This window comes from Sorex araneus, chromosome 4 (assembly GCF_027595985.1).
Source record: "Sorex araneus isolate mSorAra2 chromosome 4, mSorAra2.pri, whole genome shotgun sequence".
Lineage (NCBI taxonomy): Eukaryota > Metazoa > Chordata > Mammalia > Eulipotyphla > Soricidae > Sorex > Sorex araneus.
Window position 1 is genome coordinate 53,126,926 of NC_073305.1, and position 27,282 is coordinate 53,154,207.

Sequence of the window (27,282 nt, forward strand, 5' to 3'; positions counted from 1 at the left end):
TCTGGCACCTCAGCGCCCAAGCAACACCACAGAACACCACAGTTCTGTCATCCAGCTCTCTGGCCTGCTGGGCAGAGAATCTCCGGAAGTGGCCCCTTCATGCCTCTGAGCATGGTCTGGAAGGCCTCCCCGCAAATATACACATATATAACATGTAAGGTCTTTTAAATACTATTTATAGTCATGCGTATTATAAAAATATGTCAGTAGAAATTCAGAGGAATACGACAGATGTAATGGGTACAACTTTTGCCTGGCTCTTTTAATTACTAGAAATAAAACTTTGTTTTGGGTTGCTGGCCCACGCCTGGTGGTACTCAGGGCTTACTTCTGGCTCTGCACTCAGGAATCACTCCTGGTGGGACTTGGAGGACCATATGGAAGGCCAGAGATTGAATCCGGGTCAGCTGCATGCAAACGTGCTACCCACTGTGCTATCCAGCCCCTGAACTGAAACATTAAAGGCTAAAACTTTTGAAGTATGACTTCATAGTTGAAGGAATATTACATAGAAATGTTCTTTCATGCTAGGATGTGGCTCAGAGGTAAAGCACCTGCCTTGCATGTATAAGACCCTGGATTCTATCCCAAGCACCATGGGAGAGGGGGGAGAAGGTCCAATTATGGTTGTGTGGCTTACATGGTTGCATAAAACTATTTGAAATATTTAATGATAAAAATTAAGTATCAGGCAGAGTGATAGTATAGTGGATAAGGAGCCTGCCTTGCAAGCAGCCGACCCAGGTTCTATCCCCAGCACCCCTCAGGATCACCCCTCCAGGAGTGAGCCTTGATTGAGTACAGAGCAGGAGTGAGTCCTGAGCATGGCCAAGTGTGACCAAAAAACCAGGGGAAAAAAAGAAATATCAGGGTCTGGAAACCAGTTCAGCGGTTAGGGCTCCTGCCTAGCATGTGTGAATCCAGCTGATTCCCCGAACCACGCAGTCCTCTGAGACTGCCCCGGAAGGCCCTGACACTGCTGGGTGTGGCCCTGAAAGCAAAGTAATAAATAAAGCTCTCTTATACAGACCTCAATTATGTAATCCCCTGGAGGAACATTCTGAAGAAGGCAGCTGGTTGTCTCTGCATTCTGCTCCTGCAAAGGAACAAACAACATTTAAAATCTTACTTCTCGGAGCCCGGAGATACAGAAAGGCTGGAGAGCACTTTTTGCACAGGGGAGCTTCAGAATGGAAGGGGGAGAGGGAGGAAGAGGGAGGGGAGATTGAGGAGAGGGAGAGACAGACTCCTTCAGAAAAAGGCAAGTATACTTCTAGGAGAAAGACTGTCTGACTCTTTGTTCCCCACAGGCTGAAGGATCAGTCTATCCCAAGACCTCTTACACGACCCAATTTGGCTCAAGATAATCCTGAATATTGGTATGTGAATCAAACATTTACTGATAAAAATACTACAAAGCAGTTATATTGAAAATAAAATTTTTGAAAGCTACACGGTCTACAGTTTGAGAAACCGGACTCTAGACCACGTTTTCAAAAGATGTTTAACCAATTAGCTGAAAAAGCTTCTGTGCCTGGGCCTGGGGCAATAGTACAGCAGGAAAGATGCTTGCTCTGCATGCGGCCAACCAGGTTCAATCCCCGGCACCACATACTGTCCCTTGAGCGTCTCAATAGGAGCTCAGGACCAGGAGTAAGCCTTGAGCACTGCCAAGTGTGGCTCAGAAAATCAAAACAAACAATAATTCAGTTACTTAGCTTCTGTTTTCCTTGGCCTATGTGTAAAATCAAAATACACGATAACCTTTTGGTACCTGTATTGCAAATCATAATGCCCAAAAGGGTGGAGGAGGGAGGAGCTGGGAGTGGGGGAGAGGAGAGAGAGGTGGAGAAAGAGGGGAGAGGAGAGAAAGGGGGAGAGGGAGGGGGAAAGGGAGGGGGAGAGGAAGAAAAGTGTTTGCCATAGAAGCAGATGGGGGTGGGAGGGAAACTGGGGACACTGGTGGTGGGAAATGTACTCTGGGGAAGGGATGGGTGTTAGAACACTGTATGACTGAAACCCGATCATGAACAACTTAGATACACAAGAACAAGTTAGCAACCTCTGCCCTAGTGGGTAGATGGCTCTTTACGAGGCTGCAAGGCACTGGCACAGGAGTGCAGGAACTAAGGAGTGAGGGATAAAGAAAAGAGGGTCTGAGACAATCCTGGATCCCATACTCTGGGACAGCCCCCGACTGCTGAGAGACCATCTGTTGTGCCTTTCAAATTCCAGGGCCTGGGGTGGTCACTTTAAGCCATGGGGCCTCCCACCCTGTCAGACACCTCACCGCTTACCTGCTTGCAGGTCTTCCGCCTGAAGGGTCCTTCGTGCTTGAGTTTGTAATGCAGGTAGAAGAAACGGAAGCCAAAGCTGTGCGGCGCGTGGTCGAAGGTCACCTGCATGTCCAGCCCGTGCTGGGTGATGTTCAGGCTCCGCGGCTTCCAGACTGAGGGGGCGAGAGGGCCTGGAGTGAGCACCCAGGGGTGCCCCAGCAGCAGCAAGGGGAAATATTTTGAAACAGGACAGACTCACAATAGCTCTACTTACAGGGCTTACAGGCCAGGTTGTCTGGTTGTAACAGCAGGTTGCAGGCTAGAGAGAAATATGCATTTTTAGTTTTAAGCCCATTTTCTTTGTTCGACAATTCAGTAAAATAAAATGATTCCATTTACAAAAAAAAACCAAAAACACAAACAAACAAAAAACTACTGCACTGGGTTCTACTGGAAAAACTAGATAATACACCAATTCACTAGTGATTTTCAGTAAAGCAATGGTTATCTACCAAATCCTTATTGTTTTTTTTTTTTTTTTTGGCTTTTTGGGTCACACCCAGCGATGCACAGGGGTTACTCCTGGCTCTGCACTCAGGGCTTACCCCTGGTAGTGCTCAGGGGACCATATGGGATGCTGGGAATAGAACCCAGATCGGCCGCATGCAAGGAAACGCCCTCCCCGCTGTGCTATCGCTCCAGTCCCCTCTACCAAATCCTTACACTAGAAAATATATAAAATATAACTGTAGTTCAATTTACGCAAAATTCATGGAAACTGTATGGGGCTGGAGAGACAGTACAGCAGGTAGGGAGCCTGCTTTGCATGCAGCCACGCCAGGGTCGATCCCCGGCACTCTATGTGTCCTGAGCCCCATCGGAAGTGACCCCTGAGTACTGCTGGGTGTAGCCCAAAAACAAACAAATAAAAAAGGGAACTAAAGTCACCCGGGATTTTGGGACTTGTCAAGTATCACACTGTCTCACAATGTCTGTGCTATTCTCCTATGGAGGCTATTGTAGCTACAGACAAATGCTACTGGTCGCTTATTTATTCATCCAGTCACTGAGCTTCTATTTTCCTTGGCCAAGGTATAAAATCAATAGCCATATATATAATTCATATAAATATGAATTCAAGAACAACTTAAATGCAAGTTATTCAGTCACGGAGCTTCTATTTTCCTTGACTGATGTGTGAAATCAGTAGCCATATATGATATTTATATAATTCATAGAAATATAAATTCAAGGGGCTGGAGCAATAGCACAGCGGTTGGGCTTTCACCTTTCACTCGGTTGACCCAAGTTCAATTCCTCTGCCCCTCTCGGAGAGCCCAGCAAGCTACCGAGAGTATGGAGCCCGAAAAGCAGAGCCTGGCAAACTACCCGTGTGTATTGGATATGCCAAAAACAGTAACAATAAGTCTCTCAATGAGAGACATTACTGGTGCCCACTCGAACAGTGACAGTGATAAATTCAAGAACAACATAAGAACAAGCTAGCCGCCACTGCACTATTTTGTAAGACTGTTCTTTTTTTTTTTTTTTTTTTTTGCTTTTTGGGTCACACCCAGCGATGCTCAGGGGTTACTCCTGGCTCTGCACTCAGGAATTACTCCTGGTGGTGCTTGGGGGACCATATGGGATGCCGGGGATCGAACCCGGGTCGGCTGCGTGCAAGGCAAACACCCTACCCGCTGTGCTATTGCTCCGGCCCCTGTAAGACTGTTCTTTACTAGACCGTAATAAATAAATAAATAATATATTCTTATTCTTAAATTAACAAATGGGCTTAAATCTATATAAATAAAACTTCATTGAGATTTTCAGACCCAGGGAAACTTCAGGGTATGCCTGGCAACTACCGTAGGGTTGTTTTCATCTTTAAGAGCTCCAGTTTAAGATCTTTTAGCTGGAATCTAAAAGGACAGCCAGGCACCTAAGTAACACACCAACACGAAAGCCAGACACCCAGGGAGCAAGAAGATTTGAACACGACAGGAACACAGTAAGGGGCAGAGGGAGAACCCAGAGGGATGACGCTTTGCCTGTATGAAGCCAGCATCACAGGTCCCCTGGAGCACTGCCAGGGATGACCCCAAGCACTGTTGGTTATGGTCTCAAAACCAAAAGACGCAAAAGACTGTGGGAGAATGAATCTGGAGTCCTTAGGTTTGAGTCTGGTTCATGGTGCGGGCCTAACTGTAGGGCGTGACCTCCGTGGCAAGAGAGGGGCCAGCCCCAGCACCCAGCATTCAGCTGTGTGTGAGAAACCCCAGCACACAATTCAACCAAAAGTGGAACCCCCAGACATCATGACATCAAGGGGACAGGAACAGGGAAACACACACACACCTGTTTTAGCATCAGCTGGAAAATGTCCATAAATGTCACAAAAATCAAAGACAACACCCAAGTCACATGGCACCGAGGAACGGTAAGGAATGCTCTGCCTGTCTCTGCTTCACCACCAACAGAGAGACAAGCTATTCTGATAGGAGAAGCAATCTCCAACCATGCTCAATCTATGACTTATGAAACTTCCCATAAACACATTAGGCGTAAGGCACTGAAATGAAACGAGCACCTGGTGTCAACCCCCGGGAACCTTACCATCATTTTTAAAATGATACTAATTGTGTGAGGGGTGTTTGGGCATAGGGGGATGGTGGGGGAGGGTGAGGGAGGGTGGGGGAGATAATGACACACAACACACCAACCCCCTGCATTCAGGGACTGACTATACACAGTGCTGGGGATCCAACTGCCAAATGCAAGGCAAGAGCCTACACCCTCTACTTCCTGGCTCCCCAAATGATACCAACTGTTATGAAAGAATGTCTGCATAGAAAGTAGCTCCAGATTAGAACCACAAAGCCCGAAGTAAGCCCTGAGCATCTCAGGGTATGGCCCCCCAAACCACCTCACGATCCCCCACGTCCCCGGCAAAAGAAAGGAAAATGTCTATAGTTTAAAGGAAAACTAAGGCAAAGAGAAAGCAACCTGAGCAAAAGGAAGTGATTGCGACAGGCCTGGGCAGAAAGGAAAAACATCCCTGAGTGGGCAGGAACGGCTGAATGATTCGGGCGAGCACAGGGCCCCGCCCTCATGGGCTCCCGAGCATCACTGGGTGTAGCCCTGGAGGCCCCCAGCAAGGCTACGGAGGGGGAAAAAACTTGTCATGAGAATTAAGATGGACCCAGACCACAGCCGCGGGGCCGACGCCGGGACTGATGGCTGGCAGACTGGTCAGAAGGCAGATGTCTCAGGGTGCCTGGCTGAATCTGAAGGCAAAAACTTGAGTGGATGAAAGCAGAGGAAAGCCAGATGAAAGAGGGCCCAGTGGCTAGTGATCTGAGTGTGGGGTCTAACACTAGGTTTCTTTTTTTTTCTTTTCTCTCTCTTTTTTTTTTAAGAGGGTTTTTGAAGATGTGGAGGGGGAGAGTGTGAGAGAGAGAGTGTAACATGCTCAAGAGAGAACACGGGATTCTCCAAGGACAGAGAGAGCCCCTAGACACATCCCAGCATTAGACATGAGAGCAAGAAAGTATACATCTCAAGAAGGGAGATGCAGGCGACACGTGTGCTCGAGCACCACATGTGCTCAGCCACGTGGGCACAAGCAGCACATGGGCTCGGGCAGCATATGTGCCAACACCAGTTTCTGAGGTTCAAATCTCAGCTCCTGGCAAGCCCCTTAGCCACTCCGTGTGACCCGCAGCTTGTAAGTGGGAGGTGTGGTAAGAATAAATTCTTTGGCAGGCCGGGCTGTTAACAGGGGTAAGTTAATATTTGGCAACAAGGCCTGGCTTATAAAGGTCAAGCAAACTTACTAGAAAGGGGTCATCTTGAGGGACCTACTCTGATTTTCAGAATCTCATCCTGAGAACAGCAGGCAGTCACTCACTCATAGGATGGTCGTCTTTCTGATGAAAGGCCAAAGGATGGGGGTCTTTTGCACGTGCTATTCTTCAGATGCAACTCTAGCTTTGTGCAACTGCAGCTCTGTGTGTGTGCTGCAGCGAGCAATGCTTAGGGACTCCTTGTAGTCTGGTTCTTGAGGTTCCCTCCTGACAGTGCTCTGGGGCCAGGCAGCACTCAGGATCCAACCTAGGCCTCCGACAGCCAATGTGCTCCACTTCATTGAGCTCCCTAGCCCTCGACTTGTGCTTCTCATTGAAGTCAGATCCCTGTTTTGTTCCTTTAATCACATGCCTGTCTTATGATTTCTTTCCCCCAAGAACCAACTGGCCCGCCTCGGGGAAAGGCCGTGCCCGGTGGCAGACACGCTGCTGGAGCCCCGTCTTCATTCTAAAAATTGGTTTTCCTGGATATTGTTCGCTGCGCTGGGCTCGTTTCCGACCTGTATTTGTGTCTCCGTCTCAACGCCCTTAAAATCAGAAAGGTGTGCTCCTGGGACCTGGGTGGGAAAGCCCATACTTACCGCGGGTTCTGAAGAAGAAAGGGTGGTAATTGCTTTCGTTTTTAATGGAAGGAAAAGGGACAATCTTCACAAAGTAATCCGTCTCGAACTTCATGCCCAGGAAGGGCTGCGATTCCATTCCCTGGGAGGGCACAAACACACTCGTGATGTCTCAAGACACCGCCCACTCTATGCCCAAGAGTGTCCTTCCTCCCTGCGCCCACTCCAGGGTGGGGACAAGTGCTGGTTTATCTCCTGGACCCAGAAGAGAGAGAGAGAGAGAGAGAGAGAGAGAGAGAGAGAGAGAGACAATGGCAACCCATGATATTTCTGTACTTTGGGGACCCAGAGTGAGAGAGAGACAGAGAGAGAGACAGAGAGACAGAGAGACAGAGAGAGAGAGAGAGAGAGAGAGAGTGTGAGACAATGGCAACCCATGATGCTTCTGCACTTTGGGGACCCAGATTGTGTGTGTGTGTGTGTGTGTGTGTGTGTGTGTGTGTGTGAGAGAGAGAGAGAGAGAGAGAGAGAGAGAGAGAGAGAGAGAGAGAGAGAGAGAGAGAGAGAGAGAGAGAGAGAGAGAGAGTGTGTGTGTGTGTGTGTGTGTGACAATGGCAACCCGTGATGCTTCTGTACTTTGGGGAGGAAGCCCTGGCTTGTTCACACGGGACCTCAAAGCAGCCGATCACAAAAGCACTCCCCCCACCTCCCCAGTGCAGGGTATGTAACCCGAGAGGCATGTTTACCGGCTGGGAGGTGCTGCTGAGTCTCCCTGGGAGAGCGGGGCAGGCCTGAGGTGGTGCCCGCTGCTCTCGCCCACCTTGGCAGGCGGGGTGGACCCCACAGCCCCTCCTTCTCCAGTTTCACAGACTTTCAATAGCCCATTCAGGCCCCAGAACAATGGCACATCTTGAGGCGCACATTCCCTGCGTGTGACTTACGGTTCTTTTGAAGCTACTGTTGAGCTGCTTCGGGTCCTTCAGAATCAGTTGCTGGCACTGTCTTCCCTCTGACTTCAGCTCCTCCAGTATTACCCGAAATCCTTTTAGGAATTCGATGCCTACGCAAAGCAGAATGGCTTTTCATTAGAGTGAACCTAATTACATTTGAACACTTTCCTCTGTTCCATCCAAGTTTCCTGGTCTCTCCTCCTGTACAACAGAGTTCAGGGAATCCCCCACCTGGCCAGCACATCTGAGGAAGGAGAGAGGGAGGGACACACAGGCGGGCACAACCTGCATTCCTCCCGATGAGGTTCCTTCCCCCACCAGTACTGACTCAGTTCTCATCCAGATCGTCATTCACAAATGCCCATTTTAGCTGGAGACATTGAGTCTCATTTATCTGTACGCTTGGAGGCCACACATAGCAGTGCTCAGCGGGGTCACTCCCGGCAGCGCTGAGGGTCCAAGCAGGGCCAGGGATCCCACCCCGGCCTCCCGAGGGCCTGTCGAGCTATCTCTCTGGCATAGGTTAATATATCTAAACTCATGGTACAATTGGTCATCAAAGTCTGCCATGGAATGTATTATTTTTAGATTATTAAAACAATACGTATTCAGCTGATGATAAATCCTAATCCAGACCAAGACTCCCTGCCCCACTATATGCGCATGCACGCACACACACACACACACACACACACACACACACACGTCACACTTTAAGTTTTAGTCCTATACTTGTTGGCATGTTTCACTGAACAATGTACAAAATTCCCAACAAAGTGTATGTCTGCGCCCAAGGGGTTCCTAGGCCTGAGATTAAATAGCTGAGGAGAATGCCGATGCGATTTACAAAGCGGTTCTTGCTCTAATCACGCCTGAAAGGCAGACACCCAAAAGCTGCCCAGTGTGTGTTCTTCATACAACGCTCAGAGGCCCGAGACGCCCACGGTGCTGCTGAAAGGCGCCAGCCCAGCCTCCCGCCACCTGAGCTTCCCCCGCTGCACGTCCGACTAGATGCTTTCAAAAGGATTAAGCTCTGATGGCCACAAGAGCCAGGACTGACGCTCGGTATCCCGTGGAGACTGCAGTGGTCCAACTGCAGCTGGAGAGCCCCAAAGCCGGCCTCAATTGGCGCGATATCGATTTCGCATTCTTTCCGAACACTAGACAAGGAGACATTTTCAACTCTTCCCCTCCCAGAGCACAAGTAATTACACAGGATGCAATTAACCAGGTGGGAAAATTATTGATGGCAAAGGCCACGAAAAGCTTTTTCTCTTTTCAAATAGGTTCTCCAATCCCATAATTATTTGATGAAGAGCACATACTTTTCTTGTGGGCAGGGCTACAGCAGCTACAATTAGAGCTTCGAATTTTAGAGGCGGTCAGGGTTGCAGACACAGGTACTAATCACTATGGGGTCTGTCTTTCAGTATAAAGCTGGGGGCGGCGGGCAGCCAGGTGACCCACACCCGAGATGCAAACAGGCTGTTGAGATCCAAGATCTTGGGATGACTCTTCAGTAGCTGCCCAGAAACTCATCTTTTAAGATCAAAAAGTTAAAACTAATTTCTCACGCCGCTCCACAGTTCGAGTCCTGCGGTCGTCAGCCCAGTCGCGAGGGACAGCAGCGAGATGCCAACCGCATTTGGCCCTTAGTCACGACAAGTTTACCGCTCAAGGTGAAACTTAAGTGGGGGCTCTCTGTTGCCTGGAGAAGGCTACATGAACACGCAGCTTGCAAACACAGAATGATATGTAGACAAAGCATCGTCTGGACACCTGCGTCAAGTTTTAGTGAGGTGTAATAATGTCCTTTTTAACAGAGGTGTTGAAGAAAATGAGAAAATGAGAGAATCGTGTCTTTTGGGAACCTTCTTATTATGCATTTCAAGATTTGTCTGTTTTTTTAAAAAAAAAAAGTTAAAAAAAAGATTTTGGAGCAAATTTCACCATTTCTACTGATTACCAAAAAGCTAGGAGATTCATATTAAGACTTCAGAGCTCACAATTCCATAATAACCAGTGGTGGTGGGAGTGGGCTGTTGTGTTTTTTTGTTTTGTTTTGTTTTGTTTTGTTTTGTTTTAAAGATCTGGCTGAGAAGCCACTGTGGCAATCTGGTGTGGGAGAGGCTGCAAATGTAAAACTCCTCTACAGTGACACCTTTCTAACAGTATGGTGAATGCCCAGTAGTGATGGAACATTCTGCCTTCCACCAAATTGCTGCTGCTGGGTTGTCAGATCCTCCTGACAACCAGAGGAGGGGGTATAAGCACCCCCAAACTGCCAAAGAGAAAATGAAACGACCTGTCCAAAGCCACACAGGAGTTAAATGGCAGAAGTGAGATTCAAATCCAAGACTGCCTGGCTCCCGGCCAGGGCTCTTAAGGCGGAAGCTATTCTGTCTCCCCAGGACTTTCCTAGACAGAGACTGATGGGATCTGCCCAGTTCTGCTCGCCCACATTATTGTGATGCAGGAATAAACTGACTTCTGCTGCCTCTGTGCCCTAAGTTCGTTTCACTACCACCAGGTCCTGTCTCTTTCTTTCTAAAAACGGAGCCAGAAATTCATCGGGACAACTTCTTAATCATTTAGCCTTCTGTGGGGTGATCACTTTGCTTTTATCAACAAAGAATGTTTTCATCTTTAATGTTAAGATAATATTATTTCTGGAAGACCCACTGGGTTCAGCCCAGTGATACATGGGCCAGTGAGCGGGGCCCACAGCCCTATCCCAGCCCCTGTCTCCCTGTTCCCACCTCTCCTGCAAGCTGGTTCTTCCAATATTTATCTAGTTGATATTTGGAAATCATGGCTTTATTTTGTTTTTCCATCGGTCTGATTTTTTTTTTTGTCTTTTTGGGTCACACCCAACGATAATGCTTAGGGGTTATTCCTGGCTCTGCACTCAGGAATTACTCCTAGCAGTGCTGGGGGGACCATATGGGATGCTGAGGATCAAACCCAGGTCAGCTGGGTACAAGGTAAACACCCTATCCACTGTGCTATCACTCTGGTCTTGGCCTGATTTTTGCTTTTTCCCCTTTGGTCTGCTGTTTTCAAAACATCTAAGACAGCATGGCAATGTCAACAGTGCAGGCCTGAGGCTTGGGTCCTGATGCTGGCTACAGCAGCCACTGTTTGTGTAAGAGCTCTCTCTGGAAACACAGCAAGTGTGTGTCTAATTCTTAGACAAACCAAGAGGCACTTATCTGCACTTAACACATGAGGAAGTGGGACTGAGCAAAGTTTACACGCCTCTTGTGAAAAGCAGATCCTGGGTGTGAAGTCAAGCCCACGTGAACAAAAGAGCTCCCTCTCCATGGTCCTCCCCACGCCTGCAAGGCGGCCCTGCAGAACCATCACCTCATCTAAGAGGGCAGCCAGATCCAGCCCTAAACAGTTTGGCCAGATCACTCGGGTTTGTGTTTTCCTACTTGAGTTTGGTCAGAGGTTTTTTTTTTTGTTTTTGTTTTTGCTTTTTTGGTTCACACCTGGCGATGCTCAGGGGTTACTCCTGGCTCATTCACTCAGGAATTACTCCTGGCGGTGCTTGGGGGACCATATGAGATGCTGGGAATCGAACCCGGGTCTGTCGCGTGCAAGGCAAACGCCCTACCTGCTGTGCTCCAGCCCCTGGACAGAGTTTTTTAAGTGAAAATTCAATTCGCTGCCAACACTTAAAGGTGATCGGCTCCGTGGTTTCTCACAATAACTGGAATTGTTCTAGAAGCTCACAAAATGTGCCAGTGATGTGTGCTGGCAGACTGCATGCAGAATGACACTTGTGTGGCCACAGGGACTGTGTGTCATATGCCTGAGACAGGCATAACACCCCCACAGGGTTCCACTACGCTGAGACCCAGAGGCCACGGCCTCTCATACTATATTCAACAGTGTGGCATCACTCACACGCTACTGGTTTTTGTTCTTTTTTCCATTTGGACACACCACACACAAATTCTACTGGGAAAAATGTGGAACACTTCACGAATTTGCATGTCATCTTTGTGCAGGGTCCATGCTAATCTTCTCTCTGTTGTTTCAATGTTAGTATATGTGCTGCCAAAGTCAGCACTCACACATTATTTCTCAAAGCCCGCTCCTGAGGACAGCAAGGGAACAAAAGGTGAGCCATGGGGTGCAGCATCAAGCTGTGTGCATGTCCCCCTCCCCGCCAATCAGCAAATGTGTCTGTGCCTGAGCCTGCCAAAGATGTCTTTGGACTGCCTGGCCATGGATGGCATTCACGTCCGGGACCCTGACCTGGCACTATCAGCCAGGCCACCATGGTGGGCTTTCTTCTTGAGCACTTACCGAGGACCCCTGGGGACCAAAGAATGGTGACTGCCACTTGGTCGTGGCACGCATACTGGCTGATGGTGATATTCTGGGCATCGGCAATCACGTGCTTTCCCACCGGGTTCAAGTAGGTGGTGCAGTCTAGGGGGGGAAGATGAGAGTAGTTAACATTTGATTTTTATTTCTTGTTTCCGAGTTCATCTTCTCAAATTACACAGAGCACATCTGGAGGTGACCAAATCCATTCTGTTTAAACACATCTGACATCAAAGGTTGACTGTTTAGAATACTCCGAGACGCTGTAGTGGGGTTTATTTATTGCACCAGCACCCCACTCCCATCAAATTCCAGGGCAGTGTTGGGAGGATCTTACTGTCTGGAGCTGAGTGTGTGTCTGGTTTGAACTCCCCCCACCCCCCTCCACCTACCAGGATAACATTTTGCCCAAACCAGTAATTATTTACATGGATTCAGTTTTCAGCAGCAGACAGTGATCTGAAACCAAAACACTGGCTACACAGTCATGAAGGCTGTTTACTATTTGTTTTTAGAAGCAATTTAGAGGGAAACAGGAAACCAGGAAACAGGAGTGAATGAGGATGTGAACTCCTGGGATGAGATTCCCTGCAAGATAGCTGGTCCAACAACCCCATTAGCACTGGGAAAAAGCATTGACTTAGTAATAGGCGAAGCACCTCCATGCTCACCAGCATCTCTGGTAAACCTTTTGTTCCCAAACACCACGTGTCACCTCACAACCCTACACCCACCAAACTCACAGAGCCCCCACACTGCTCAAAAAAAGAAAACCACTGGTTCTTTGATAGTGCCCAAAGACATCACTTACTGCCACCTGCCAGTGGAGCCACAACCTGTGGGCAGCTGAGCCACCTGGTACGACTAAATCCGGCTTCAAAGTCTGCAAGATTCTAAACACACTGCCAGAACTTCCAGCCAGACTGCGGCCGTGCCTTGTGGAAAAAGCTGCAGCTGCCAAGCCAGAAGGCACCAATGCAGAAACACCCCACCCCCACTCCCACCAGCCCCCACTCCCTAGTGTTTTGCCTTCAATTCTTTCCTCAGTGACTAAACTTGAAAACCCTTGTCAGCATCTGCCACAAAAGATTTTCACTTTTGGGGCCAGAGTGACAGTACAGCAGGTAGGGCATTTGCCTTACCTGCGGCCCACCTGGGTTCGATCCCCAGCATCCCCTAATCCCCTATGGTCCCCTGAGCACCGCCAGGACCAGGAATAATTCCTGAGTGCAGAGCCAGGACTTAACCCCTGAGCATCACCGGATGTGACCCAAAAAGAAAAAAAAAAAAAAGATTTTCACTTTCCTCAAACATCTCCACCTGCCATTATCCACTGGAGTCCAGGGAAGGTTCCATTCACTTCCTAAGATGCCCACTGACACACCCCACCCCGTCCGACAGTACTACACATTTCCTTTCTTAGGACTAACAATGTTCACTGAGGGCCAGAGCGAAAGTCCAGTGGGTTAGGCCCTTCCTTGCCTTGCACACAGCTGACCCAGACTTGCTCCCTGGCACCCCATAAATTCCCCCAGCACTGCCAGGAGTGAGTCCATTACCTCCCACCACACAGAAGTAACTGCTAGGAATATCTAGGGCACACCCCTCCACACCTTTTAACACGCATGGGATTAAAATTCATCTTCAAATTTCTTATTGACTTGCAAAACACGTACGTGGGCTAAAATGCACCTTTCCCCTTACACGCACCCTCCATGGTGCTCTGGGTTCCACGTGTATAAACCCATTCGGGGCACGCCTTTCTGTCAACATTGTCTGCTTGAAAAAAGCGCCACCTCTACATCAAAATGATCCTTTCTCGGCATTGTTAGAATTAATAAACAAAATTCCTCTTCTGATTAAAGGCTATTCATTATGATTAAGGGCCTGTTTTCTGAGTACAAAAAAAAAAAAAACCAACAACTTCCGAATAGAAAATAGATAAATAAACATATATATTTTTAAACACCTGGATTCACACACATTGTGTGCACGCGAACACTACACTCGGGAGGTGTGTGCCGGGGATCCCTCGGCTGCTGTCCTGTCCAGGTCAGACACAGCACAGCCGCCTATGGCTTAGACGACTATGGCTTTTGCTTGTTTGTTTCTTTCAGGGGCCATACGTGGTAGTGCTTGGGGGCTACTCACAGAGTGCTCCAGGGACTCACGCAGGCCAGGGACTGAACCCAAGTCTGCTGCATGCAAAGCATGTGCTTCAGTCAGCTGAGCTCTTTTCTGGGTCCCAAGGACATGTACCCTCCATCCTCAGCAGAGCTTATTACAAGACCAAGTTCTCAACCAGAGGTCTGCAAAAGTCTTGACTTAGACCAAGGTCTCCAAAATAACAAAGATAACATCCCATCCTACTTACAGAGTTCAAACATTTCATTGAGGTCTGTCTATAGTGAAAGAAAAAGCTTGGATTTCACCTGCTCTAAGAAAAGATGAACAAACAAGAAAAAAATTGGGATTATTTTTTCCCCCTTTGTTCATGCTAAATGCCAAAATTAGCACTCTCTGGGCTTTTGTAAATACAATTATGCAAATATAAAGACTAAGAATTAAGAAAATGTATTACAACCTACTCAGGCATTACCCCCTCCGCGCCTGAAGGAAATTGAGAAATGCAATGTGAAAAGAAGCAAGGAAAGCGAAAGCGCACTATTTGGCTTTGACTTGACGGGACATTTCACCTCCCCCCCCAATTCTGTCACATTAAGTGACAATAGATTAAGAAAGAAAAAAAAAAGAGGGTCAGGGGCTAGAGCAAGATCACAGCAGATAGAATGCTTGCCTTGTACAGGCCCACCTAGATTCAATCCTGGCACCCTACATGGTCCCCTGAGCCCACCAGGAGTGAACCCTGAGTGTAAAGCCAGTAATAAGCCCTGAGCACTGACAGTGAGGCCCCCAAACAAATAAACAAAAAAGAGGTTCTCGTGCGGCTGCTAGTGCGACCGCTTGACCTCATATCTCTTCATTCTCAGCAATGGAAAACAAATTATCAAATACTTTCTTTTCAGCAGGTCGACTTTAGGGGGGAGAAACTCCAAATCAATAATAGTGAGTTTTTTGTTGAAATATTGAATGTAATCAAAGTAAAGTGAAAGTAAAGTGAAATTTACCAGTTACACAGGCGGGGTGGGGGGCTGGGGAGGTGGGGGGAGGGGAGAGGTATACTGTGATTCTTGGTGGTGGAATATGTGCACTGGTAAAGGGATGGGTGTTCGAGCGTTGTATAACTGAGACTTAAACCTGAAAGCTTTGTAACTTTCCACATGGTGATTCAATAAAAGAATAATTTTTTTTTTTTTAAAAAAAGAGGTTCAGAAGTTCCCTAACTTACCTGGCTTACCACCCCTTTGCAGGTTTAAAAAAAAAAAAAACTCAGTGCCCTGTGCTCTGCTCCCCTCTCCAATCTACCTTCCTGTAGAGAACAGAAAACATCTTCCAATCACACCCAAGGTCACTATTGCCCCCCAAACCCATGTGGGACCCTCTGGGGATGTATCACCAGTTGGAAAAATGCAGTTTTAAAACTCAGTAATCAGTTCTTAAAGATTTCAGACAAACCCCAAAATCAGTCAAGTGTGCGGTCACAGGAAGCTCCACGTGGAAGTATAATCGCTTTTCAATGGAAAGAAACGTGTTTGGCTTTTACACAGCCTGGATCGGTTCATTAGCAATGCCAAAATTTTGGATTCTGATTACAGAAATATTAGCCCCAAATGACATTTTGCAAAAATGCAACCGAGTTTTTAGATGTTCCAGGAGTCAATGCAAAATGTGAATGATGAAGGAAATGGTGAAACGGTGAAGAGTCAGAAAATAATGATCAAGAGAGGGGTGAATATGTAGCCCCATGAAGAGAACAATATGATACTTATTAAGTTTTACAGGTAAAGATTCCCTTTCACAAAACCCCATATTAAATTAGAGATGCAAATACTTGTTTGCAGCTGACCGGAAAATTTTGAACTCTTGAATGTAATACAAGATCTGCCAGGACGAGAGCATGTATTAAAAATTAACTTTCTAACTCAAAAGAAAGATCCTTTACACATGTCTCTACTTAGCAGAATCAAGTATCATGGACCTGCACATTTTCATGAGCATCACGGCATTTACCCAAAACATGCCCACAGCGCGACCATGGAATGTCTGAGTTTCATATGTAAGTTCTCATTCATTAACTTGAAATACTCAAGTCAGCAACTGTGAATTTGACACACATACTTGCATCTTAAAATCGTTAGGTTACATACATGACTTCAAAAACCCTGTTTTCTACAGCGATCACTCGAGTCCTCAGTGTGACCTAAAGCCTCTTGTACATAGATAACCCTCTCTGAGGAATTAATCAAATGTCCAGGGTCAGAGTTATGTGCTAAGCTCCCTCTTATGAATATTTTCTCTTATACATTATGTCTAGGAAGGCTAAAAATGCTTGCACTTCTACATAATTTCCTTTTCGGCACAAGAATAGCTTCTTTAAAGACTTGCTATATGCTTAACTGGAAAAAGCACTACTGAAGCTGCCCTTAGGGGGAAAAATTTACTTCCCTCACAGAAAGGGGCAGACAGGTGCTTATTTTCCAACTCCAATAGGAATCGCTTATAGTATTAATGATTTCTGAATGTCCACTCCAAGCTCACTCTCGAGCTGTAACTGCAAGCCTCATTCAAGGCTTAAAATGATGTGGAGAAAGAAATTAATCCTTTTTTTCCTAAAAGGAGGAAACTGGGAAAAGTCACGGTCACACTTTGCCCAGACAGTTGACAGCTGTTCATCTGGGACGGGGACCCAGCCAACATCAGAGACAGATCCCTAGAGATTGTCAGGACCATCTGGAACCCAATTCACCTGCCGGCCCTATGTGTGTGAACCTTTTTAATTACAGCTAATTATTTTTATAAACATTATCAAAAAATGCAAATATACCCCTTTTTTGGGAAGTGACATCTGCCTCTACTAAGGAGGATCCTGTGTTCTTTCAGACATGACCTGGGGCTCAGGGCATAGTACTGTGTGACAGTACAGCGGAGAGAGCATTCACAAGCAACCCAAGCAGGTTTCACCCCCTGGCACCCCATATGGTCCCCTGAGCATTACTGGGAGTGATCCCTAAGCACAGAGCCAGGAATAACTCCTGAGCACATGCAGGTGTGGCCCCAGCCCTTCTAGGAAAAAAAATTAAGACAATGGGTTCTCCAGTGTGCCATTGGCCCTTAATTCCCTTATGCCCCACACTTGGGGAGCTCTGTCCATCTGTTCCCCGCTGGGCCTTACGGACATCTGCACTTGCTTCGGAGGACGACGGGTCTCTCAGGGGAGGAGGTCCCCACAAAGGCACAATTTCTTTGAAGCCTCCGGAGGACATTTGACCTGTGTGTACTCCCAAACACTCGACTGGCTTAATGGAGAGACTGTTCCTAACCCGGAGCAGGTTTGGAAACCTCCCCTGGCCCCCGACCCTGCTGTGCCCCTGATTCAGCATGACCGTGTGAGCTTTAGATTACAAAAGGGCTCCATTCTTTGGCGGTCAAGGCGGTTACTTACTGTCATATCTGAAGGTGATGTTGTGCAGCCCGCTGTTTCTGCTGGCCGGCCCCACTCCCTGCGGGAAAACAAGAGTATACGATGAGGAGGAAAGCCAATTTGCTTTTCCAACGTAGATCCCTACGGAGTTAAAAAAGCACATCGGAGCGCAGAGGCCGAGGTCATGCCCGTCTCTGGGCAATGCTTGCAGATCTCCCCACATCCGCTCCGCCTCCGGTGCCCCCTCCCCCCAGCGAGATTCCCAACTTCCAGGCCATGGGGGCCCGGAGCAGTCACTTTGCTGAAGACCAGAGAAGTAGGCTGTTCCATTTGGGGGTTAAACAATAATTCATTAACAGTAAAACGGGGCGAGAGGCCACAGGCTGCCAGCTGGAGTCCCTCCAGTTGGATCCGCCTGGAGTACTGATTGGTTATAAAACTCGCCGACCAGACACTCTCGTCCAAAAGCACTATTAAGCCACGACAGATAGGCAATTCCTCAAGTCTAAGGAAACAGGTTTCTCCTTCCAAGACCGAGAGTGTGGGAATAAGCCGTTACTTTTAATGAGAAAAATTCCTCCCTGCGTCCATACCTATGCTTGGAACACTGAGGGTGGGTCATAAAAGAAAAAGGAAAAAAAAAAAAAGACTTTAAAATGTCTCATTCTGACTCTTGGTGAGGTGGCTGTGAGCCATCTGCTCTCTTAATAGCAGGGGATAACAACTCCAGCAGACTTCCCACTTTAATTACAGCATCCACCAAGGGAGCTGAGGAATCCTCCCACCGACCCCACCCTTCCCAAACCCCCCACTTATCCATCCTGGGAAAGAGCTGCCACAGACTAACTCTAAAATTTAACTGTTTCTGTAATAATCTGCAAGTGCGCCAGTCAGTACTGATGGCAGAACTCTCTGAAACATGTCCGTCCAGAAATGCTAAATGATGAGAAAACAGTCTAATCACACAGCTCAAGTTTCCACTCATCAAGCGAGACTTTGGAAGAGGCATATGCCAGCAGCAAGGGATTTAACACTATGTGCAGAGCACTTGCACGGGGGGCGGGGGGGTAGAGGGGGGCAGTCTGGGACCCCAGGAACATCCATATACTACAGGGCATGTTCCTACCACAGAGGCTGGGCACCCCCGCCGAAACTGTATCCTGGAGCCCAGCTAAGCAGGGACTTAGGCCAGCACAGCTGTGCAGAAGGGTTCACTCACACCACACTGGGGACACCGAGCAGTGAGAAGCAGCATCTAAACCAACAAAATGCACCCGCCTGCAGCCCACGGGCATGTCTGTCTTCCTCCTGACCTTGCTTCTCCAGCTTCCCTCCTCCCAGCCCTGCTTCCTCAAATACACACACGAGATTTCCAGGGCTCCTCACCTGACATACTTCAGAACACTTGGGGCCAGAATGACAGTATAGCAGGTAGGGCATTTGCCTTGCACATGGCCAGCCGAGGCGAGATCCCAGGAGCAATACCAGGAGTAATTCCTGAGTGTAGAGCTAGGAGTAACCCCTGAGCATCGATGGGTGTGACCTAAAAAGCCCCACCCCTCCTAAAAAAAGGATGCTTTGCTTATGCAATTTTAAGTGCCTGGGACCAGAGCAATAGTACTTATCTTGCATGCAACCTATCCAGATTCAATCCTCGGCATTCCACATGGTCCCCCTAAGCATCGCCAGGAGTAATTCCTGAGTTTGGAGCTAGGTGTAACCTGCACACCTGTGCACCCTAGGGTGTGCCCAAACCCAAAGGAATTAGCATGTAAATAAATGCCTTGCCAGCTTGTTGGGGAGGAGGTCCCAGTTTATAGTCTGTGAAACAAGTGGATGTCCAACTTCCACATAGCCCTGGGTATGAGCAAGCATACGACCCAGACATAGGAGACAGTGCATTTCTCCCATGACCCTTACAGCAATGCCCAGACACACACACATACACACGCACACACACGCATGCACACGCACGCACCCATCTACCCTACAACTACTGAGACAGAAACTCTATTCACCATCTCTCAGGAGTCAGATTTGGTGAACAAAACAGTCATTGCCTGTGCCCTGGGACAAGAAAGCAGCCTGGCACTCAGATTCTGCATTGCAGTGAAGGGTGTGTGACACTCGGGGCATACACTCAACTCTCACCCCACAATCTGGCCCTCCAGACTCTCAGTGTAGATGGCAAGTCAAGGTATATATCGCCAAGGTGGAAGTATGAGCTCTAGTAAGCACACAGTGTACTAAGTGCACAGAAATGTACTAAGGAGCACTTCGGTGAGAAGGTAACAAAGGCTGAGGATCAAATCAGAAGCTACAAGAGGCAAGGAAGGCGAGGGGAGATGGCTCAAACGGCTGGAGCACATGCAGAGCATGCAGGCACCCCAGGTTCTATCCCTACATGCCCCGCCACCCCCACCCCCACCTTAGTGGTGACCACCTTTACTGTGGGCCTTTATCAGCTTTTCATTTTGTTACATTTCTATTTTGTTTGGATTGAACCCAAAACCTCACACAGGCAAGCTCTACCCGTGAGCTACATCCCTGGTCCCTCAAATGCAACACATTTTAAACAACTATTTACTGGGGACGTGCAACATATACTGCATTACAGAAGAGGTGCCCTACTGTGCCCTACTGTGCCCTACTGTGCATATGAGAGATTTCATTCCCCCCAATTAAGGTCTCTATAGTGGGTGTGCAACGCAGGTATAGTTTCAAACCTCACAAGGCGTGAACTTGCCGGCACTACCCGTTTACTAATTACTTGTCCAGACCTGGAATTCCAGGTCAAGCCCAGATTCCCGGACCTCAAAGGGCTATGTCTGCCAAGACGATCTATGTGCAAATAAGCCCACATTCCTGTGCCCATCAACTGACTTCCTGTCCTTCCCAGATCATTCCTAACAAGTTCCTTACATATTCTCAGCTGCTCCCTCCCTATCTTCCACACCTTTCCACACTTCTACATTCCCAGCCCTTCCCATCACCGGGTTCCCCTCCCCACTACCTTCTTGCCTTAGTCCACTCTCCCCCCCCCTCACTCGGACAAATTCAGCTGCCTGCAGAGTTACTTATGAGCACAGCAATCCATCATTTGACTTTCAGCATGCTTCTGCAGACACAGATGCAAAATAGAGAATTCTGATTCTACAGAGAAGTGCCTGGTGCATTATCAATTTTTAGGTGCAATTTCTCCCTGCATGGATCAGGCAGCTCTGCTTCAGAGCCCTCAGAACCACCTGTGAGAGAGTGCCCAGGATATCCCACAGGGCACCACTGCTAACTTTACACTTGGCGGAAGACAAACTAACTGCCTTCAACCCCCCTAAGTGACTACCTTATAGTCCCCCAAGCCTGTGAGTATGTTACTCTACACGGCAAAAGGAGCTATGCAGTTGTGATTTAACGCTGAGGTGCTCAAACAGGAAGATCACACAGGATTTTCCAGGTTGCCCAATGCAATCACAAGTTTCTTAAAAGGAAGAGATGTGACTTTGGAAGCAGAAGGCAAAGAAAAGGTGAACACTGGGTTAAAGATGTCACGCTGGGCTGGAGAGAGCGCACAGGAGGGTAAAGAAGGTGCTTGCTTCCCACGTCCTGATGCACTACATGTGGAGTGATCCCAAGCGTCTCCAGGAGTAATCTCTGAGGACAGAGCTGGGAGTACACCCTAACACAGCAGGGATGGCCCCCAAATCCCCCATGCACACATACACACAAGCAGACAATAAAGATTTACACTACTGATGGGGAAGGTTAAGAAGAGGCTAGAGAGCAAGGAATGCAGGGGGTCCTTGGAAACTTGAAAAAGGCAAGGAAGGAAATCTTCCAAGAGTGACAAGGAGACAGCTCTCCTGAAAATTTTATTTGAAGCCCCCAACACTCAGTCAAGACATTTTGCCGTCAAGATAACATTATGTCCTTTTAAGCTTGTAGTTTGTGACAATCACGCGGCTGCTGGAAGCTCATAGCTGCTATGTGACATGGCCATACCACTTCGGGTGTGGAACGGATCTTGGTAGCACACAAATGGCACATGCTGTCATGTGACTGTCCTCCCACAATTGGGTACACTTTTCACTCCCAGCTTCAGATCCATCCAAATAGGGATCTGCTGGAACTACTGCTTGAGATTTTGCCATCCTGTGAGCAGGCCTAAGGCCAAGCTGCGGCAGAAGCAGGGTTCCCAGAGTGCAACTTGGAGCTGCCCAGTGAGGGTTTTGTGGTCCAATTTCCCCCTCTCCTTTAGGGGCATCTCGGGCAAATTTTCAAACCTTCCTGAGACTCATTTCCCAGAGGCATAGATACACACATTTGAATAAACCTCCTGGAAAGAGCTGGCGTGGAGGCCAGGTGCTACACAAGTACTGATTGCTTATTAGCAAGCCATCGAATGCATAATGAGACAGTTATTTCATACTCACCCTCTGGGACTGTTGCTGAAAAAAATTCCTGCTCTGATCAGTAAGAGTTGGGCAAAAGGGAAATCCCTCTAGAAGATGAGGCCCCAGAAGCGGTCCCCCCAGGAAAGCTCTGCCATTGCAGAAACCCTGACCTCGGGGGAATGTGGAAGCAGCACAGGAGACCGTATCCTGCTCGGTCTTGGTGGCCACCAGGGTGCCCAGGGACTTCACCTGTCATAAGCGCACAGGTTGGGTGGGCCATGGAGAGCCCCAAGGCAGCCCTGCCTCTCCCACATGCCTGCTCACCCCAGGACTGGTGCAGTCCTTAAACACAATGATTTTTCACAGGATGAATGAGCAACTACACCAGTATTAACTACAGAGAACCCAGGGAAACCTAGCTTGGTGTGACAGGGTGATTTATGAGGCTCAGAAACAGGGAGAACACAGATAGGGTGACTTACAAAGCTGGTTTTCAGGAAACAATTGCAAGAGTTAGCTACTACATCCATTTGATATTTAATGAGCTGACAATTAAGAATACTTGTTTGCTGCCTGTTACTTGAAAACTATAAATGCCAATGCCATGGCCTCAGGGTGTCACATTCTTAGTTAATTAACCACCTCCATTTGCTGCACTAACGGGCAGTGTTTAATTTGTTCCAATGTGAGCTAAGAAGCAAGCCCGGGTGCGGAGCTCTGCTAAGGCAAGCAGGGCAGGAAGCTGCAAATGGGAACATAATGGAGAAAACATCTTTTTACTCAGGAAAGGGGAGGGGGTGGATGGGAAGGGTAACTCTTAAGTGCTCTAAAGGAATAAAATTCAAAAGGCAAAAGAAGAAGAAGAAGAAAAAAAACTCACACCATGCTCCACCCAGATGGCAAAGGAAAAGGCCTGGATACAAAGAAAGACAGGACCAGGCAGGACCCACCCGGAGCGCCACACTGACTGGGGATGTTGCTGCAATCAGATGGCCAATTTCTTGAGGGATTTGTAGAGATCCAAGCTAGCTGAAGGTAAAAACTTCTCAGGACAGCATTTCTAGAACCCAGCTACAACAAATCTGAGCTGATATTGGGGGGTAAATGCATTTTGAAATTACTACGCTTCTCCCTCCGTGGAAGGCGCAAACAAAACTTTCCAACTAAGACATTTCGGAGACTTAGTCCTGTGGCAGGGCACTGAGTGAGGGTGAACTTTTTAAAACAGATGCATCCAAGGCCATGAAGATAGTCCAAAAGGGCTGGAAAGCACAAGATCTGCACACAGGAACCCCAACTCAGGTCCCCAGAAGCAAGGATTCCTGGCACTGCTGTGAGTTAACAGACAACAATAAAACAAAGGAACATTTGTGAGAATCAAAAGGATGGTTTGGTTTTGTTTAAAGGTGTGCAGACTTTGTGTAAAATGAAGTCCCACCCCTACTTTCTATTTTCGTCACACAGTCTCCCTCTCAGTTTCCAGTGGAGAGGTAAGAGGTGGTAGGGATTTCCAGAAAGCGCCAGTTCCTGCCCCTGACCAGAGGGCAGAGAGGGTCTTTTCCATAGATTCAGGGGTTGCATCAACAGTCAGTTCCCACTTCCTTCATTCCCAATCTTTAACTAAAAAAAAAAAAAAAAAAAAGACATCAGCGGCAGCAGAGAAGCCCAGGTGATGTAAGCCAAGGAGAATGCTGGCAAACCCAGAACACAAGGAAAATAAATCCCAGAGCCAGCCTGGGCCTGGATCTAGTCAGGATATTCTCTCCACATTCCCTGCAGCGGTTCTCCCTCACTCTCCATCCACCAAGTTCACAGACTGGGGGTGCCAGCCAGCTGTCTGGCTGGGGAGGCGAGGTCTGGGGTGCCTAACAGGGGAACACACAAGCTCTGGGGGAGTGCCGGTGGGTTCCCACCAGCAATTACCACGTGGGGGGAGGGGCATGGGGACCCAAAGACCTGGAGATCTTAAGCTAATTAGAGAGATTTGCTTGAGGAGGTCGGAAATCACTACTCCAGAGCATCGCCTGTGCACCAGACCAAAGCCGTAATCATGATTCATCTCTGACATGTTGCTAATCAGCACACACATGTTCCTAATTTCACGCTCCCCAAAGGAAAGCTGAAGGGACAATTGTTTCTGAGCTCCAACATGCAGCCAACCCATGTCAAGTTACCATGTGTCCTGCATATCAAACAGAAAGCTCTCTGGTATACCCCTTCGGCTTTCCCACCCCCTCCCCCACCCCAAGGAAAACCATTCACTAAAGATAGAGATGTATTTGTAAGAGTAATTTCTCAAATTTTTTTTTTCTATTTTGAAAAATTGGGATTTTCCTGCAATGAAAACTTTAACACTGCCAGGGTTGGAGGTGTGCCACATGGTGTTATGCTGCAGTCCCACACACGGCACCTAAATGGTGGGTGCCTGAAAGGAATTTGATGAGATTTTATTTCACATGCTTTTCTGGAGAGGGGCGTACCCCCAGTGGGGCATACAGCACCGAATGTGGAATTCAGAGCCTTGCATAATAAGCTAGGCATGTGCTCTGCCTCTTGAACCATCTCTGCTATCTCCCTTCATGTATTTTTATTGACTCTTTGTTTGGGAGCCACTCCCAGCAGTGCTCAGACTTACTCCTAGCTCAGTGCTCAGGCATCACCCCTGGTGGTGCTTGGGGGGCCAGCGGGAATCAAACCTAAGTTGGCCACATGCAAGGCTGCTGCCTTACCTGCTGTACTGTCATCTCTCCAACCCCTTAATATAGTTTAAAGCATCCCGTCCTACTCCAGACACTACAATTTTCTTGCTGCTTTGCCACTGGAATGTCCGCAAACAATTAAAGCCCAGAGAAACACCCGCATACACACAAGCACACGGCCCTGCCTTTCCCCCACTGTGTTTTAAATCATAAGAAAGCAAAGCTCTGCTGCTTCCTTGGGTTTTCACAAAGCAAAGGCTCAAGAACTTTTTTCCAATTAGTCTCTTAAGGATCTGGGCCGGGTGTTCTCCTGCGGCTGATACAAATAGAATTGTTCCATTCTTTCAATTCTCCAGCCGTTAAAAGCAAGCTATAAAACATGCCTCTGGCCAGAGAGCCAGGCCTTTCCGCCGGCACACACCGCCACTCCCATCCTCTCAAATGAGAACCGCATGTTTGGAGGACGGGCATCTTCAAGGTAACAGGCAACCCATCTGCAGCTTAAAAAGCACACACAGACAACTCACAGACGCAGATTAACTGGTTTTCTGTAAATACTAGGTAGGAAGAGGAAGCAAGACACCAAGGGCCCAAATAAAGGCCAGCAAGGCAGCTACTTCTGGCTCTCACTTGGCTGTTAAAGGTGGTTACGAAGATTTCTTCGAAGCCCAAGAAAGTATCTTCCTTCAGAGCAAAATAGTGATTAGACAATAGAGGAAAACGTAAAGCTATAAACATGATTGTTATGGCTAAGCTCAGAGGAAATGTTCAGATCAAAACAAAACTCCTAATAAAAAGCCTTAGGACCACACAGAGTGTGCCGTGTGCTGAATTGGGCGGCTTCAAATACCATTTCCGAGGCCCGGGGATGAAGTCTCCAAATACTGTATCACATCTGGAATTCCGCTTTTATTGCACAAATGCCTTCACGGAAGGGGGGTGGGGATGGGGCTTGTGACGTTGCCATAGGGACCTGGCCGCCCCCGCACCAGCCCCAAGCTCCTGCACATGCGCTCCCTTCAAGGTGGATTCCGGGTTTTCGGAAAAAAACCGAAGGCCTCCCTCTTAGAGTCTCATGCTGGTCCAGACTGCTAGAAAGCAAGGCAGCTCCTCCTGTCAGCCCTTCATTTCTGTCCACCTGGTGGCCTTGGATAGAAAAACCTCCTTAAAACAACAGCGGGAAGTGGCAAGTCGGCCTTAGACAGCTTTTCAGAAGTTACTTGTGGTTTCCCCCGCCCCCTTCCTCTCGGCTGGAGAAGGGTTTCAAGCATCTTTCTGGAAACTCTCCTGGAAGCTGGTTGCAGAGTGCATGAACCTGTGTTCTGAGCTGCCAGCCCGCAGGGGGGCCCAGGCACCGGAGCGAGCAGCTTGCCCTGGTCTGCGGGGAACCAAGACTGCCATCCAGCAGGTGGCCAGAGCGAGGACCCTGCCCCTCCCCCACCCCGAAACATCTGACAGGATCTAGAGGCATCCCAGAGCTCGCTGAGGCCTCACGGGTCCCAGGGTTCAACATGTGGAATCCAGAGGTCCCACTCAAAAAGGAGGGGAGGCAACCCTCACGTGCTGTGGGGGTGGGTTTGGATACACACACAAGTAATATGACCCCCTCAGCTGCCCGGGTGCCCTCCTGCCCCCCCCACCCGCCCTCAAGGCTTGGACTCTCTCCCTTTCCCCAAGGAGCAGTCTTCTATATAGAACGTTCAAGGGACCCTTCTTACAGGGACCCGGGCTGGCAAGCTCAGCCTTTCCCCTAGGTCCCGGGGGAAGGAACTAGTCTGCCAAAAGGGGAAGCAACCAGTCACCAGGCCCCCAGGGCTGATGGGAGGGTCTCAAAATAAACCCCCAGGCCCCACAAGGGAGTGGGGTTTGCAAGTGTGTGCATGGTGCATGTGTGGTGTGCAGTGTGTGGACTGTGGGGGGTGTGGGGTGGTGTTGTGGTGGAGGGTGTCGTGTGTAGTGGAGGGGGTGGGTATGTGTACATGCTATGTGTGTTGTACAGGAGGTGTGTGATGGGGATGAGTGTGTGTCATGCGGGAGGTATGGTGTGGGGGTGGCGTGCGGGGTGTGGTATGTCTGTCAGTCGGCACACAGGAGAGATATAAAGCAGCCCTGGGAAGCCAGCAGTGGGGCTCCAGGTGCTAACACTTAGCGCATCCTGCCCAGCCCCCTCCAGCTTCGGGCCAGCCGGGCCAGCCGCCTGGGAGCCGGACACAGCAATTAGGCTCTTCCCGGGCTGGGCTCCTTTGTCCCCTCACTAACATCATTAGTGTCTGACTTCCTGTGCACAACTGGGCCTGGGGGGTCGAGGGGGGCGGGGAAATGGCAGGCTGACCCGGGCAGGGCATTAGACTTCCTTTGTCAAAGACCCTCAAATGTTAACAAGCATGTGAACAAGCTCCTCGGCCCCGCCCCCACCCCATCATTCCTCCAGGGGCCCAAACACTCTCTACAGCAGGCTTTGGCCCTGACTGTGGGGCTCTCAGCGGTCTCCAGGCTCCCGGCTGACTTCCCAAAGCCTCTTCTTTACTGAGTCCCGGCCTGAGCTCGGATGCTCGGGCAATATCCTGACAGTGAGCAGTGCAGCTGGAGGCAGACTCTTGAGATGCACGGATGTGCTGAAAGCCGGACACGCCCGCGGCTTCCAAACCCGGATCAGATGT

At 48.6% G+C, this 27,282-nt stretch overlaps 1 protein-coding gene and 1 non-coding gene across 2 annotated transcripts in view; both read right to left on the bottom strand.

Moving 5' to 3' along the window:
- IL17RD (interleukin 17 receptor D) overlaps nucleotides 1–27,282 on the bottom strand; it is a 74,271-nt gene that overhangs the window by 12,426 nt on the left and 34,563 nt on the right. Inside the window, exons 2-8 of the mRNA XM_055136974.1 lie at nucleotides 17,554–17,611; nucleotides 11,970–12,095; nucleotides 7,644–7,762; nucleotides 6,724–6,844; nucleotides 2,551–2,595; nucleotides 2,298–2,449; nucleotides 1,031–1,096 (exon numbers count right to left, since the gene is read on the bottom strand). Of these exons, the coding sequence (XP_054992949.1) occupies nucleotides 1,031–1,096; nucleotides 2,298–2,449; nucleotides 2,551–2,595; nucleotides 6,724–6,844; nucleotides 7,644–7,762; nucleotides 11,970–12,095; nucleotides 17,554–17,611 (687 nt within the window). The remainder of the gene's footprint in view (nucleotides 1–1,030; nucleotides 1,097–2,297; nucleotides 2,450–2,550; nucleotides 2,596–6,723; nucleotides 6,845–7,643; nucleotides 7,763–11,969; nucleotides 12,096–17,553; nucleotides 17,612–27,282) is intronic.
- LOC129404533 (U6 spliceosomal RNA) lies at nucleotides 11,624–11,730 on the bottom strand. Its single transcript, XR_008629931.1, has one exon. It is a non-coding gene; the product is annotated as a U6 spliceosomal RNA (small nuclear RNA).